This window comes from Xenia sp. Carnegie-2017, unplaced genomic scaffold (genome assembly GCF_021976095.1).
Source record: "Xenia sp. Carnegie-2017 unplaced genomic scaffold, XeniaSp_v1 HiC_scaffold_20, whole genome shotgun sequence".
In the NCBI taxonomy this organism is placed as follows: domain Eukaryota; kingdom Metazoa; phylum Cnidaria; class Anthozoa; order Malacalcyonacea; family Xeniidae; genus Xenia; species Xenia sp. Carnegie-2017.
This window is the reverse complement of record NW_025813483.1, coordinates 5,705,467-5,720,173: the sequence shown is the minus strand read 5'-3', so window position 1 is coordinate 5,720,173 and position 14,707 is coordinate 5,705,467. Positions and strand designations below refer to the sequence as shown.

General features: G+C 33.3%; 2 protein-coding genes and 1 long non-coding RNA gene across 3 annotated transcripts; 2 read left to right on the top strand and 1 right to left on the bottom strand.

The window, feature by feature from the left end:
- Positions 1-189: 189 nt before the first annotated feature.
- On the bottom strand, positions 190-3,566 carry LOC124441559 (WD repeat-containing protein 3-like). Its single transcript, XM_046992036.1, has 9 exons — positions 3,405-3,566; positions 2,395-2,475; positions 2,258-2,308; positions 2,034-2,099; positions 1,624-1,716; positions 1,050-1,100; positions 632-675; positions 341-419; positions 190-243 (listed from the first exon to the last, which is right to left on the bottom strand). The coding sequence occupies exons 1-9, from the start codon at positions 3,564-3,566 to the stop codon at positions 190-192; spliced, it is 681 nt and encodes a 226-aa protein (XP_046847992.1).
- A 2,852-nt stretch (positions 3,567-6,418) lies between these two features.
- LOC124441558 lies at positions 6,419-12,786 on the top strand. Its single transcript, XM_046992034.1, has 5 exons — positions 6,419-6,528; positions 7,967-10,453; positions 10,943-11,200; positions 11,348-11,377; positions 12,321-12,786. Exons 2-5 carry the CDS (start codon positions 7,967-7,969, stop codon positions 12,669-12,671), a joined length of 3,126 nt encoding a protein of 1,041 aa, XP_046847990.1. The 5' UTR covers positions 6,419-6,528; the 3' UTR covers positions 12,672-12,786.
- A 75-nt stretch (positions 12,787-12,861) lies between these two features.
- Positions 12,862-14,288, top strand: LOC124443363. Its single transcript, XR_006947638.1, has 2 exons — positions 12,862-13,019; positions 14,201-14,288. It is a non-coding gene; the product is annotated as an uncharacterized LOC124443363 (long non-coding RNA).
- The last annotated feature ends 419 nt before the right edge of the window (positions 14,289-14,707 follow it).

Genomic DNA, 14,707 nt, shown 5'->3' with positions numbered 1-14,707 from the left:
TGATGTATTCTATCGTAACACAATATGAAAAAAATGAAAAATATCCAGCACTGTACCTAGGTATCTCACCAATTGCATCATATATCATCAATACTGAAGGAACGTGATGAAATTCTTAGGGAATGATTTAAAGACAGACGTATTGAAAAAAATATCGATCGAAACCATAAATAAAATTACGTCTTAATCTTACCGCACCAGAAAGAACAGACATCGACAACTTAACTCTGTTTCCCAACCATTCTAAACAATCACGTACATCTGGGATGAGCAAAATTTGAAAACGAAACCTGTACCATGTGAAGTAAGGACACAGGAGTCAAAATACATTTCACTTTACCTTAATCCACTCAAGAAGAAGTTTCAGTACATCAATAACATAGTCAAACGGTAACACAGGCAATGATTCTTCAAGTTCACTAAAATTAAATAATTTAAATGCATTGTAGAAAACACTTGCTTCATAAGATACCTCTCTACTGTATTCAAATAACACTTAATATTTAATTCTTCTAGTAACTCTAACGAGACACTTTGCCATACTTTACCTTTTAAATGCTCTAAATTAACTTCTAGTAAAAACGATTCTTCATGGGATAATTTGTTGCTCTTTATAATACTTCAACCTTACCTTGACTTTACTTTTTTCACCACTAGAAGTACATACTGTACAGGCTGTGAGAAGAAAAAAATATTTTAAAAACGTCGTAAGTATATGGTCCGGGAAAAGGAGGTTGACATAGACAGGCATTCCATTGTAGAACAACAATATTTATGGCCTCCATCTTCGTGGTCAAGATATTTTATTTCATTATTACAAATCCTATGTATTTTATATTTAACTCTAATTTTTCCTAAAGTTGTTATAAATGTAAAGCCATCTCATCCATTTTTTCCTTATCTACGTACGTACGTATGTAAATCTTGCAATCTTACCATTACATTAATATTTACATTAATCATGTTCAACATGCACGTGGCTTTCACCTTGTATCACGTGGCCTTCATGTTGTTCTTAAATGGAAACATTGAAGATATAGTAAACTTACACTGACATTACCAAAGGCAGCAAGATTCGGATGAATGACGCGCTTTGGAAGCTGTTCAAAGGAAAGAAAATGTATGTGAGAACAAAAAGAACTTGTGTAATAAACGAAACTGGGATTTTCTGTATAAATCAGACAATAGTGAAGGGTGAAGGGCGTGGTTCCAATTAGAGAGTGTGGAAATATTCGTGGTAGTTTCATGGGTAGGTCAGTGCAGAGCGTGGTCCCAATTAGACAGTATGAAAATAATGGTGGTTTCATTGCTAGAGTTTAATAACAGTGTAGGGCGTTGTCCCAATTAGAGAGTAAGAAAATCTTATTGGTGGTTTCATGGGTAGGGTTAAATAACGATGCAGGGCGTGGTCCGAATTAGAGAGTAAGAGAATATTGGTGGTGGTTTCACAGGAAGGGTTTAATAACAGTGTAGGGCGTTCTCCCAATTTGGGTGTTCAGTCTAGGAAAGTTTTGTGATGTTGCCGGTCATGGTTATTTAAAATTGCTCATTTAAGATTTAAGATTGTCTATACGTACAAAATAAACATTTTGCACATGTGCAGAGAAAAAATAACAAACCTACCGTTTTGTCTTTCGTCACTTGACTCGCTTTATGTTCAAGTTCTTTCTGTCTTTCTTCCTTATACAATTCAATGGCCTCCATGATTCTTTCAGCCTAAAGAAGAGATAAGAGAACAAACATCAACATACTACTCTCCAGGCATATATTATATATTATACTGTAATATCCTCCAAGTATCCCAATCATACTGTATAATCCTCCAAGTATCTATATTCTACTATAATATCCTCCAAGTACCCCGTCTCAATGTAAGCTTAAACACTTGGCCTCAGATATGCACAGTCTTCACATGTCTTCACAGTTTTCGATATATCTGTATAATTTTGAGATATCTTTCAGGTACTACAAGGAGGACTGGGCACAAAACCAATAAAATTAACTTGCAATGCTAATACAACAACAAAACTAACTCCTTTGATCGTCTCGACAGTTTTCTTGCCAGCTTTAACAGCTTCTGTGTCTTGTTCACCAGGAATCTAAACAACATCATGCTTTAAAAAAATGAATTTATTTAGTGCAATAAATGCAACTTCCACAAGATATTTTCCATAGTGAAAGTATATAACAAATACAAAGTAGTTGGGCTCAAGATGGAACATACATATCTCATGTTACATAGTAAAAAGAATCTTACAATTGTTTCAACTCCTGTTACGGCGCTTTCTTCGTAAGCTGCTTCCCTCTCCTAAATAGAAAAATTAAATAAACATTGAAAGTACATGCACGATATGCATATTTTTGCAGCTCCAGCCACAGATCTATGTATAGTACCATTTCTCTCTCCTCCTCCACGAACAACGGTTCGTCCGTTCGTTCCCAGAGTCTTAACGATTTATCGTGTGACCCACTGATCTGTAAGATATAAAACAATGCATGTGAAACTGGAGTAGTAAGAATAAGGGTTGATCTTTGAGTAAACGTTTCTCGCTCATTCTTTCATTCATATCAAGCAAACTTATGTTTAACATTATCTAAAACCGTCCATACTTGACACTTACAAAAAACTCGACATTATCTAAAACCTTCCATACTTGATACTTACAACAAACTCGACATTATCTAAAACCTTCCACACTTGACACTTACAACAAACTCGACATTATCTAAAACCTTCCATACTTGACACTTACAACAAACTCGACATTATCTAAAACCTTCCATACTTGACTTACAACAAACTCGACATTATCTAAAACCTTCCATACTTGACACTTACAACAAACTCGACATTATCTAAAATCTTCCACACTTGACACTTACAACAAACTCGACATTATCTAAAACCTTCCATACTTGACACTTACAACAAACTCGACATTATCTAAAACCTTCCATACTTGACACTTACAACAAACTCGACATTATCTAAAACCTTCCATACTTGATTACAACAAACTCGACATTATCTAAAACCTTCCATACTTGACACTTACAACAAACTCGACATTATCTAAAACCTTCCATACTTGACACTTACAACAAACTCAACATTATCTAAAACCTTCCATACTTGACACTTACAACAAACTCGACATTATCTAAAACCTTCCATACTTGACACTTACAACAAACTCGACATTATCTAAAACCTTCCATACTTGACACTTACAACAAACTCGACATTATCTAAAACCTTCCATACCACTTACAACAAACTCGACATTATCTAAAACCTTCCATACTTGACACTTACAACAAACTCGACATTATCTAAAACCTTCCATACTTGATACTTACAACAAACTCGACATTATCTAAAACCTTCCATACTTGATACTTACAACAAACTCGCCGTCATGGCTGATTGCAAGACTCCATATTTCTGAATGATGACCTTCTATGGTCGTAACATGAAGAAATCTCTCAGCGTCCCAATATGTTATCGTTTTATCTTTACTTGCACTGAAGAAATAATGAGTTTTTCGCACGAACTGCACGGACATGACACTAAAAGAAGATTAAAGCTGTTATAATATAAATAACGAATATACATGTAGGTATTACTATGTGTAATGTTGATACCATGAGAATATAAGGTATACAATGAAAGTACATGTAGGTATTACTAGGTGTAATGTTGATACCATGAGAATATAAGGTACACAATGAAAGTACATGTAAGTATTGTGGGGTGTAATGTTGATAACATGTGGGTAAAAAATATGCAGGAAATCTACGTATAAAACAATTGATGACGTGGTTTACTAGTATGTCAGAGACGTACGAAGTATGGTGATGACGAAACAATGATGTACCAGGGTAAGAGGGTTTAATAGGGTATAATGAAAATGTACATAGGATACGAGTGTATAGTAGGGATATAATCGACTGTTTCAGGCTATCATATATTACTATCATAAAATTGCGTATCTGTCATTTAAAATTACATTGTGCGTACCTGTCATCATGGTCGAATAACAATCACCAAAATCCAAACCCCAAATCTTAATGTTCTTGTCAACGCCACCAGAAACGAGGAGAACATTGTCCTGTAAAAAATGAATCAAGGATGACAAAAATACGAATCCAAAGACAGAGAAAAGTTTCAAAAATATAAAACAACGCCATTGAAAAGCGATGCTTGATTTTGTTTCACTGTTGGAAGTCTCATTTTCAATTATTTCTTCTTGCTTAATCAAAGAATTATAATATCTGTCATAAATATTAGAGCATCGTTTAAGAACAAAATATGCAGATACAAAGTTACGGAGAAAAATTGAAACAACTCTAACATTGTCACGGATATTACGGGTGGCGTAAAAAAGTGTTGATGAGTTTGTTATACATTTGTCAAAACAAGCTTAAGAAGACAAACAGCATGCTAAAAACATACACCGTTTATATAGAGTACTTAGCTCGATCAGTTACAAATTTTCAGACAAATCATCTGCACATGCGCAGTCTGCTTCCGCATACGCTGTCGACTTGACCACTGATATGTATGTAACACTGGATAACGCATCTCTCATCGATCATTTGCTACTGGCTTCATGGGGATATCGGTCCCACTTTACTATACTTTTGTATTACAAAATCACAGTTTTTCCGTTTTTATTCCTTTAACCAACTTCTGATTAAGGCAAAATTTTATTACATGTAAAGGAAAACCGATAGATAGTTGATATCAAATTTGGCTTTGGTAAAATTGGGTAATCACGATCGACTTCATTTAAATCCGTTTCTGTTGACAATCCTCTTTTTACATTAGTGTGATGTGTAGCTCCATCTTTGATTTTATTGTCGTTCAATACATTATTATCTAGCGTGATGAGGTACATTTCATTTTGACGGCAACGATGAAGATTTAGTAACAAGCTCAATAAATAATAATACTCTTTTTTATTTAGGTTATTTACTTTCGAAAAAGAGCATCAACTAAACAACTTATCATCCCATTCAACGCATTATTTACAGTTGCTTCGACATCCGTCGTAGAATTTAAATCATTATCAAACTCTCTTGAATCTGCGTCAGCTTCAGGACATAGCAAAAGAACTTTCTCCATTTCAGATTTCATTACAGTAGATAAATACTGAGATTTTAAGTCCAAAAAGATAAAACTAAAATACCTCCACAACAAAAGAAAATTTTGCCCAAGGTTTAATTGTAAAAATGCTATTTTCAAACCCGCCCGTGCAAATTTCAATTATCGTGTAAAAACACACGCGTGTCACTCGACACGCGTGTTGAACACGAGTGAAGAATATGAGCTGACAAGCCTGATATTAAGCCAAGTAAGCCTAACACATAAATAACTAATATTAGACCTTTGTAAATTTTTTTCACACATTGATCTTGATTATTTTTTGACAAAGATTAGAGCTTTGTTAAGACAGGTCAGAGAATATTTTTGTGTATGTGCAGCAGTTTATATCGAGTCAACACTAAATTATGAAAAACTTTGCAATTTCGATGATATTACTTTTACTTACGCGAGCCAAATTGTCGAAATTGTACTCGTTGCTTATCCAGTTTCCAATGTTTGAGATACACTGATCTTTGTTGTTTATTTTTACTGAAGATTTAGCATCTTGACAGGAATCGTATTGAAGAAAAATATCGAGAATACATTACACCAGCAGTTGGTGGCAAAGCCAGAATGCAAATTAAATTGTGCTATTTCCAATTTTCTCTGTTTTTCTTGGTCGTCCAGAGCCATGCAGATCTTCTTACTCCCTGGACGATCTCCTTTCTTTTAGCAAGATAACGTTCAGCCTTATTGGCTGAGACCACACCCAAGACAACAAAAAAACAGTTTATTTCATGCTGCTTTTTTCTTGTCTTTGTCAGACGATTCTTCGTTCTTAATGGTCATATCTTTGCATTACTTACAAAACAAGTTGAAAACTTAACACAATTTATTACAGAAACTTTAAAAATGAGTACAGAGTGAACGTATGAAATTTTGTTCACATCAACAGTGCATATGATCATTTTCTCTTATTGTTTTCTTGGCATAAGATATTTTAATGTAGCTATTCATGATGAAGCAAATATTTAGAATTTAAATATTGTTATAGTAAAGCTAATTCATACGTAAAATGTTGTCGGATACACGCATATATTAATGTTTTCGCAAGAAGCACAATAACTTCCTTAAGCACAAACCTGCACAATAATGCACCTGTGAGCCCTGAATAGTGATCATGCATTAAACTTTCAACAGTTGGCTATTTTCTAGTTTTATCTACATGCATATCGTGTCGCAAAGTCAGCTATCTAGCTATGAAATTTGCATTGCTAATTTTATCGTTTCGCTGTTATGAACAGAATTCAATATTTTACAATAAAAATAGTGATTAAAATTAAGCCTTTGTTAAACGTTCCAATTTCTTTGTTATCAAGCAAAAGCAAAGACATCATGTAGTTGGTTGCATATTTTTTAATCTTTCTCAATTTGTGAAGGTAAGTTGATTTTAAAGTTTATCCGTCAATGTAATAATGTATTTTTATTTTGGGATTTAATATTTTATGTCCATTTATCAATTATTTCTTTATGTCAAGAAAAATTTTGCGATAAAGTCATTTCCGCATTACGTAAATGTTTTATATAGATAACATTTGTTGATTCTAATGGGATTTTGCAATAAATTTGAGTTTAAAACGATTTAGTAATGTAAACTTCTAGTCTTCTCCGATTTATTTGAATAGTTTATCTCAAATTATATTAATATAGCAAAGCTATAAGATTAATAACATGATTAATCAAATAGTGACACGTCACTTGTCACACAGTTGTAAATGTTCTGATCCCTACTGTTTTTCTGTATGGAAGGTGAAAAATATTTCTTTTTTTATTCATTTGTCACTTATCATTCGAATCTCATGTTGAAAATGCATATTCTACATCGCCAACACAAAACAAGCAGAATTTTAAAGACCTTTGGCATAACTAAATATAAATAAATGTAAAATACTATTATTATATTGATTTTTTTTAATGTAACCAAAATTTTTACACTCATATAGTGTATAGTGCAACTGCATTATCAATAAAGTTTTGCTTTAGATAACTATATGAAATGAATAATTACGAATAAAAAATTTTCGTAATTATTTTATATCGACTATACGCAGTCTATGTCAGCTTTACATAAAAAGTCTTTGTTGAAACGCATTCAGGAATGGTTAGGATGATGAAACTCAATTGATGTTCGTGTGTTGATAGTGTTTTGGATAAACTGGTATTGTTTTCTGTAGCATTACGTTATTCTTACTTTACACATATTTCATAGCAATAAACTGGTCGTGTGTCTTATTATGGTGAGTTACACAAAGTACATTTATTAATGATAACACGTGTGGAGTAATAAAATGACCTATATCGCATGTAGATAGTGGCTTTTTACACATTTATTCTTTGTGCTATGGAGACCTTTGGGAGAACTCACAACTTCTCCAAACTTGGCATAAACCAGCGCAAACACTTTTTTTTTTTATAAAAACGTACTGCATTCAATGATGCGAAACAGGAAAATTAGAAGAAACGTTTTAACTTTTCCAGTAACATGAATTTTATTGATCTGCAAATCCCTTAAGATGATTGATTGATTTAATTGGTAGAGCTCAGATCGGTTTGCAAACACACCTATAGACCAACTGCTTGCATTGCCTTTTCCTACACTTAAAATTTTGTTTGATGAAGGTTTTCAACAACTTGCTCAACTGCCACAAAAAGATCTAAATGCATGAAAATATTTTTCTGAGTTTCTGCTGCCACATTGGTTAACCAATTTCATGTACAATTGTAAATTTCCATCTCAATCTTCAACTATTTCAGTTGTCCATAAATTGTATTTATAAATAATTAGTGCTCATCTTATGATCATTTTATGATACGTAGATGGAGTCAAAAGAAGAAAGGAATAACTACTACATGCAGAAAATACTTACCGATGTTGTTGAAAAGAAACTTGCTGATTTATTTATCCACGAATGGGACAAACATTACAAAAAATCTCTTGGACAATGGGAAAATACAAACATTAGTGGTCAAAAGTTGTTCAATATTGAAAAAACAAAAAAGAAACCTCATGACAAACATATTCTGCAAACTTTTCAAGATGGTGACACCAGTAAGTGGGATTGTACAACACTGTTTGCAGCAATATTGTTTTCCAACTCAGTTGGAACTAAACTTGACCCAAAAGTTAGAGAGGCAGTAAATGAAATTCGCAACGTAAGAAACAAATTCACCCATGTAAATAAAGGTCAAGTATCTGATACCGAATTTCACAAAATGGTCGGTGATATTGAAAAGTCATTTAAAGATCTAACATTTTCATTCACTGAAATTAATGAAATTAAATGTCAACGAAACAGATTTAATTCATTTCAAGTACTTCCTTGCAAACCAAATCACGATGTAGTTAAACGTACAGAATTACTTAACAAAATCACGGCAGATCTGAATAACTTGCGAAGTACTAACAACAATGAACTGACATATTACTATATTTCTGGTAATCCTGGCAGTGGTAAATCTCAATTAGCCAGACAAATTTGCGACGAAATGTTTAACTCCGTTGACTGGGAAAATAAAACTACATTTGTGATGACACTCGAAGGAAAAGATGCTGACTCCCTCTTCAAAACTTATAATGACCTTTGTCAACGTTTGAACATCCATGAACATTTTATTGAAAATGTTTTTAAAAAGGTAAAAAGCAGCGAAGACAGAATCAAACACTTTCATTTCCTGCTGACACAAAATCTGAAATCTTGGAAAATATGGTGGATTGTTGTAGATAACGTGGTTGAACTTGATAAAATTTATCCATTATTACCTCAAGTTGGTGATCATAATTGGAAAAATGGACAAATTATAGTAACTGTCCAAAATACAGATGCTATACCACTAGATGGAAATCAAAACAAACACATTTCAGTCAGTCATGGTATGAATGATAAAGAATGTCGTCAACTTCTATCTGTCTATACCGATATTCATAATCATGATGAAGAGTTTTTAAAGAAATTGTCAGAAAAATTAGATCGTCAACCATTGGTCCTGGTAAGTGCTGCTTACTACGTACGTAGTGTAAATAGTGCAAATCTGGAATTCACGTGGGAGCAATATTTCGATAAGTTGAATGAAGGAGAGCGACAGAGCATGGATGCCGCATTTCAAAAGATCGATACAGCATATTCTAGAGGTAAATCAACTTCATTGAAAACTATTGAGTTGGCAGTAGAAAAAAGTACTCAAGAATCCATATTAATGGAAAAAATTTTAAGTCTTTTCTCGATAATATCATTCGATCCGTTACCACAAGATATTATCATACAATTTATTAAAAGCATTGATCCACATATATCTGCAGAAGATATATGCCTTCAATTAAAGCATTGTTCGTTAATTCTTCAATCAGAAAACAACGACATCCGCCTGCATCGCGTTGTACATGAAGCCATCATAAATTATCAAACTTGGCAGACCACTTGCAGTAAACAAAAAGCAAATAATTCGACTAAGATGTCTTTACCTGCGTGTCAAGTCGCTTGGGCACTCTATCACTTTAAAGACAGAGAAGATGAAATCAAAATAACTCCGCATCTTATTAAATTCTTAAACCATTCGTCATTTAAGCACTTTAAAAATAAGTTGATAAAGGAGAAATTGTTATTTTTTTTCTATAGAAAACAAAAACTTGATAAAAAAATTTTGAAAATTGCCAATTACTTTGTAAATGTATTAGAAAAATTTTGCAACTATAAACAGGCAATCAATGTACTTAAAGATATAATAACAATTCAAACAAGAGTGTTAGGTGTCAATCATGTTGTTGTTTCATATTCGTACAACAAGCTGGGTTGGTTGCTTCGGAAAAATGGAGAATACGAAAAAGCAAAAGATTTTCATGAACGAGCGATGACAATTCAAACAAAAGCAATTGGACCTGACCATGTTAACATTGCATCAACGTACAATAATCTGGCTATGGTTTACGGAGATATGGGAGAGTACAAAAATGCAAAAGATTTTTTCGAACAAGCGTTGGAAATTCAAACAAAAGCACCTGGACCTGACTTTTTTAATGTTGCGACAATGTACCACAATCTGGGTTCAGTTTACCATGATATGGGAGAGTACGAAAAAGCAAAAGGTTTTTACGAAAGAGCAATGGAACTTGAAACAAAAGAACTTGGATATGACAATGTTTATATTGCGACAACTTACAATAATCTAGGTTTGGTTTACCAAGATATGGGAGAGTACGAAGAAGCAAAAGATTTTTACGAGCGAACAATAGAAATTTACACAAAAGAACTTGGACCTGACCATGTTTATATTGCGACAACTTACAACAATCTGGGTTTGGTTTACCAAGATATGGGAGAGTACAAAAAAGCAAAAGATTTTTGCGAACAAGCAATAGAAATTAAAACAAAAGCATTTGGACCTGACCATGTTAAGGTTGCGACAACGTACAACACTCTGGGAAGGGTTTACATTGATATAGGAGAGTACGAAAATGCCAAACATTTTTGCATACAAGCGATGGAAATTCAAACAAAAGCATTTGGACCTGACCATGTCAATATTGCGACAACGTACAACATACTGGCTTTAGTTCACAAAGATATGGGAGAGTACGAAAAGGCAAAAGATTTTTACGAACGAGCGATGGAAATTCAAACGAAAGCATTTGGACCTGACCATGTTAATATTGCGACAACGTACAACAATCTAGGTTTGGTTTACAGTAAAATAGGAGAGTACGAAAATGCCAAACATTTTTTCATACGAGCGATGGAAATTCAAACGAAAGCATTCGGATCTGACCATGTTAATATCGCGACAACCTACAACAATCTGGGTTTAGTTTACAGTGATATGGGAGAGTACGAAAAAGCAAAAGATATTTACGAACAAGCAAAAGAAATTAAAACAAAAGCATTTGGACCTGACCATGTTAATATCGCGACAACGTACAACAATCTGGGTTTTGTTAACAGTAAAATAGGAGAGTACGAAAAAGCCAAACATTTTTGCATACAAGCTATGGAAATTCAAACGAAAGCATTTGGACCTGACCATGTTAATATCGCGACAACGTACAACAATCTGGGTTTGGTTTACAGTAAAATAGGAGAGTACGAAAATGCCAAACATTTTTGCATACAAGCGATGGAAATTCACACGAAAGCATTTGGACCTGACCATGTTAATATCGCAACAACGTACGACATACTGGCTTTAGTTCACAAAGATATGGGAGAGTACGAAAAGGCAAAAGATTTTTACGAACGAACGATGGAAATTCAAACGAAAGCATTTGGACCTGACCATGTTAATATTGCGACAACGTACAACAATCTAGGTTTGGTTTACAGTAAAATAGGATAGTACGAAAATGCCAAACATTTTTTCATACGAGCGATGGAAATTCAAACGAAAGCATTCGGATCTGACCATGTTAATATCGCGACAACCTACAACAATCTGGGTTTAGTTTACAGTGATATGGGAAAGTACGAAAAAGCAAAAGATATTTACGAACAAGCAAAAGAAATTAAAACAAAAGCATTTGGACCTGACCATGTTAATATCGCGACAACGTACAACAATCTGGGTTTTGTTTACAGTAAAATAGGAGAGTACGAAAAGCCAAACATTTTGCATACAAGCGATGGAAATTCAAACGAAAGCATTTGGACCTGACCATGTTAATATCGCGACAACGTACAACAATCTGGGTTTGGTTTACAGTAAAATAGGATAGTACGAAAATGCCAAACATTTTTGCATACAAGCTATGGAAATTCAAACGAAAGCATTTGGACCTGACCATGTTAATATCGCGACAACGTACAACAATCTGGGTTTGGTTTACAGTAAAATAGGAGAGTACGAAAATGCCAAACATTTTTGCATACAAGCGATGGAAATTCACAAGAAAGCATTTGGACCTGACCATGTTAATATCGCAACAACGTACAACATACTGGCTTTAGTTCACAAAGATATGGGAGAGTACGAAAAGGCAAAAGATTTTTGCGAACGAACGATGGAAATTCAAACGAAAGCATTTGGACCTGACCATGTTAATATTGCGACAACGTACAACAATCTGGGTTTGGTTTACAGTAAAATAGGAGAGTACGAAAATGCCAAACATTTTTGCATACAAGCGATGGAAATTCAAACGAAAGCATTTGGATCTGACCATGTTAATATCGCAACAACGTACAGCAATCTGGGTTTGGTTTACAGTGATATGGGAGAGTACGAAAAAGCAAAAGATATTTACGAACAAGCAATAGAAATTAAAACAAAAGCATTTGGACCTGACCATGTTAATATTGCGACAACTTACAACAATCTGGGTTTTGTTTACAGTAAATTAGGAGAGTACGAAAAAGCCAAACATTTTTGCATACAAGCGATGGAAATTCAAACGAAAGCATTTGGACCTGACCATGTTAATATCGCGACAACGTACAACAATCTGGGTTTGGTTTACAGTGATATGGGAGAGTACGAAAAAGCAAAACATTTTTATGAACGAGCAATACAATTTCAAACAAAAGCCCTGATATGTTAATTCTGGAATAATGTACGACAATCTTCATTTGGTAATAAACCATCTATAGAAATTGACACTGAAGCTTTAAACTACTAGTTGCTAAAAAAGCTTTCGTGTTTGAGAAAATTTACAACGAGATAGAGGAAAGAAGAAATGGATTTGTGTTTCCTTGAATTAAGGAAAAAATTTACACAAAAGTCCAAACAACAGTAGTTGTATATAAAAAAGTTTAAGTATATTCTTAACAATATTCAATACAAACATTTGTGTTTTCAAGTTTTCAATAGTCATTTAGTTACTGGAACAGATTTTTCTGTTAGCTAAGAAACTTGTATGGAACTTTTACAATGTATATGAGATTAGTACGTTTGCAATCTATCTAGTCTGAAGTTGTAAATCTCCTTAAAATGAGTGGAGTGTTTGTTGGGTCATTTTCATGAGAGTAAATCCATATCTTAGATGAACCATGACAATTTTACATTCCTTTTGTTGAATGCTGAAATGACCAGAAGACTACTTTGTCATATGAGGATGCAGTTTTTTCTGTATTCATTTTGGTAACATATAAAATACATTTTTTGTTTATAAATATTGTAGATGGGTGAATTGCTTGATAATTGTTAATCGATTCATTATTTCTTCATGTTTATAGTTGGAATTACTCCCTTAATTTTTGTGACACTCTTCTTTTTTATAACTGAGAAATATGCAATTTACGTAATGTAATAACTTATTTTATTTCTGTATTTTCATTCGATGGAGGTATTTACCGATAGTTGTGATGTTGAATTTGATGATCTCACTTTCATTTAAATTTAACTTCTCTGAAATCAGTTTGCAGTAAGATTATTTATGTAGCTGGGAGATAGAATTAGAGGAGCAAAAAATGTATTTTAATGTCATAGAAGTAAAAGACTCATTTGATTGTCCCTGTCTGGCTAGCCCAATATTTAGTTATAAAAATACCAAGAACGAAATTCCTTTTATAGCTTTTAAGCCTGATCCAGTATCAATAAATGCTGAATCATGCAAAATTTATACGTGTCCTGATCACGAAAATTGTAATTTGAAGGGCACAAGGGGATTTTACGTGTCGCTCTAGGGGTACAGTTTGGGTTAGGGATCTTCGAAGTTGGCTATAGACAGCAATCAACCTCAGCCATTGTGTACTTTTGAAGACAATCGTTTTAGTTGTCAGAGCATCAAAAACAAAATAACCTTTATCGAAAGAAATCAAAAATTTATTTTCTCTCCATATGATGATGGACTTATAATACTGTATATACACTTTATTAAAATTTGGTGTTCCAAAAATCTGCCCAATTGATTTTCAATACAATCCTTTAGTGTTAATGTACGTAGAATTACGACTTGTCCCAAAATGCTATCTTAATTTCCCTCAAGTGCTAGGTTCCTATTCATTCACCCTATTAAACAAATAAGTTCCTACAGATTTATAGGCTTTTTCGACGGTCTAAGGGATTATAATGAATATTTAATAAAATACAATGTTCTGTCACTTTTTACAGTGTATATGAGATTAGTAGGTTTGCAATCTATCTAGTCTGAAGTTGTAAAGCTCCTTAAAATGACTGGAGTGTTTGTTGGGTCATTTTCATGAGAGTAAATCCATATCTTAGATGAACCATGACAATTTTACATCTCTTTTTTTGAATGCTGAAATCACAAGAGTACTTTGCCATATAAGGATACAGTTATTTCTGTATTTTTTATTCATTTTGGTAACTCATACAAGACATTTTCTGTTTATAACAATTGTAGATGGATGAATTTCTCGATAATTGTTACTTCATTTATTACTTTTTCTTGTTTAAATTTGCAATCACTCCGTTAATTTTTGTGACATTGTTCTTTTTTAGAGCTGGGAAAAACCCGACTTAATGTAAAACCGATTTCAATTCTATTTTCTATTTTGATGCAGGTATTGACTTAACGTGTTGATGGTGAATGTGGTGATATCATTCTTAATTTAAATTTGACTTTTTTTAGATCACTTTGCAGTAAAATTATTTATGTAGCTGCAAGCTAGAATC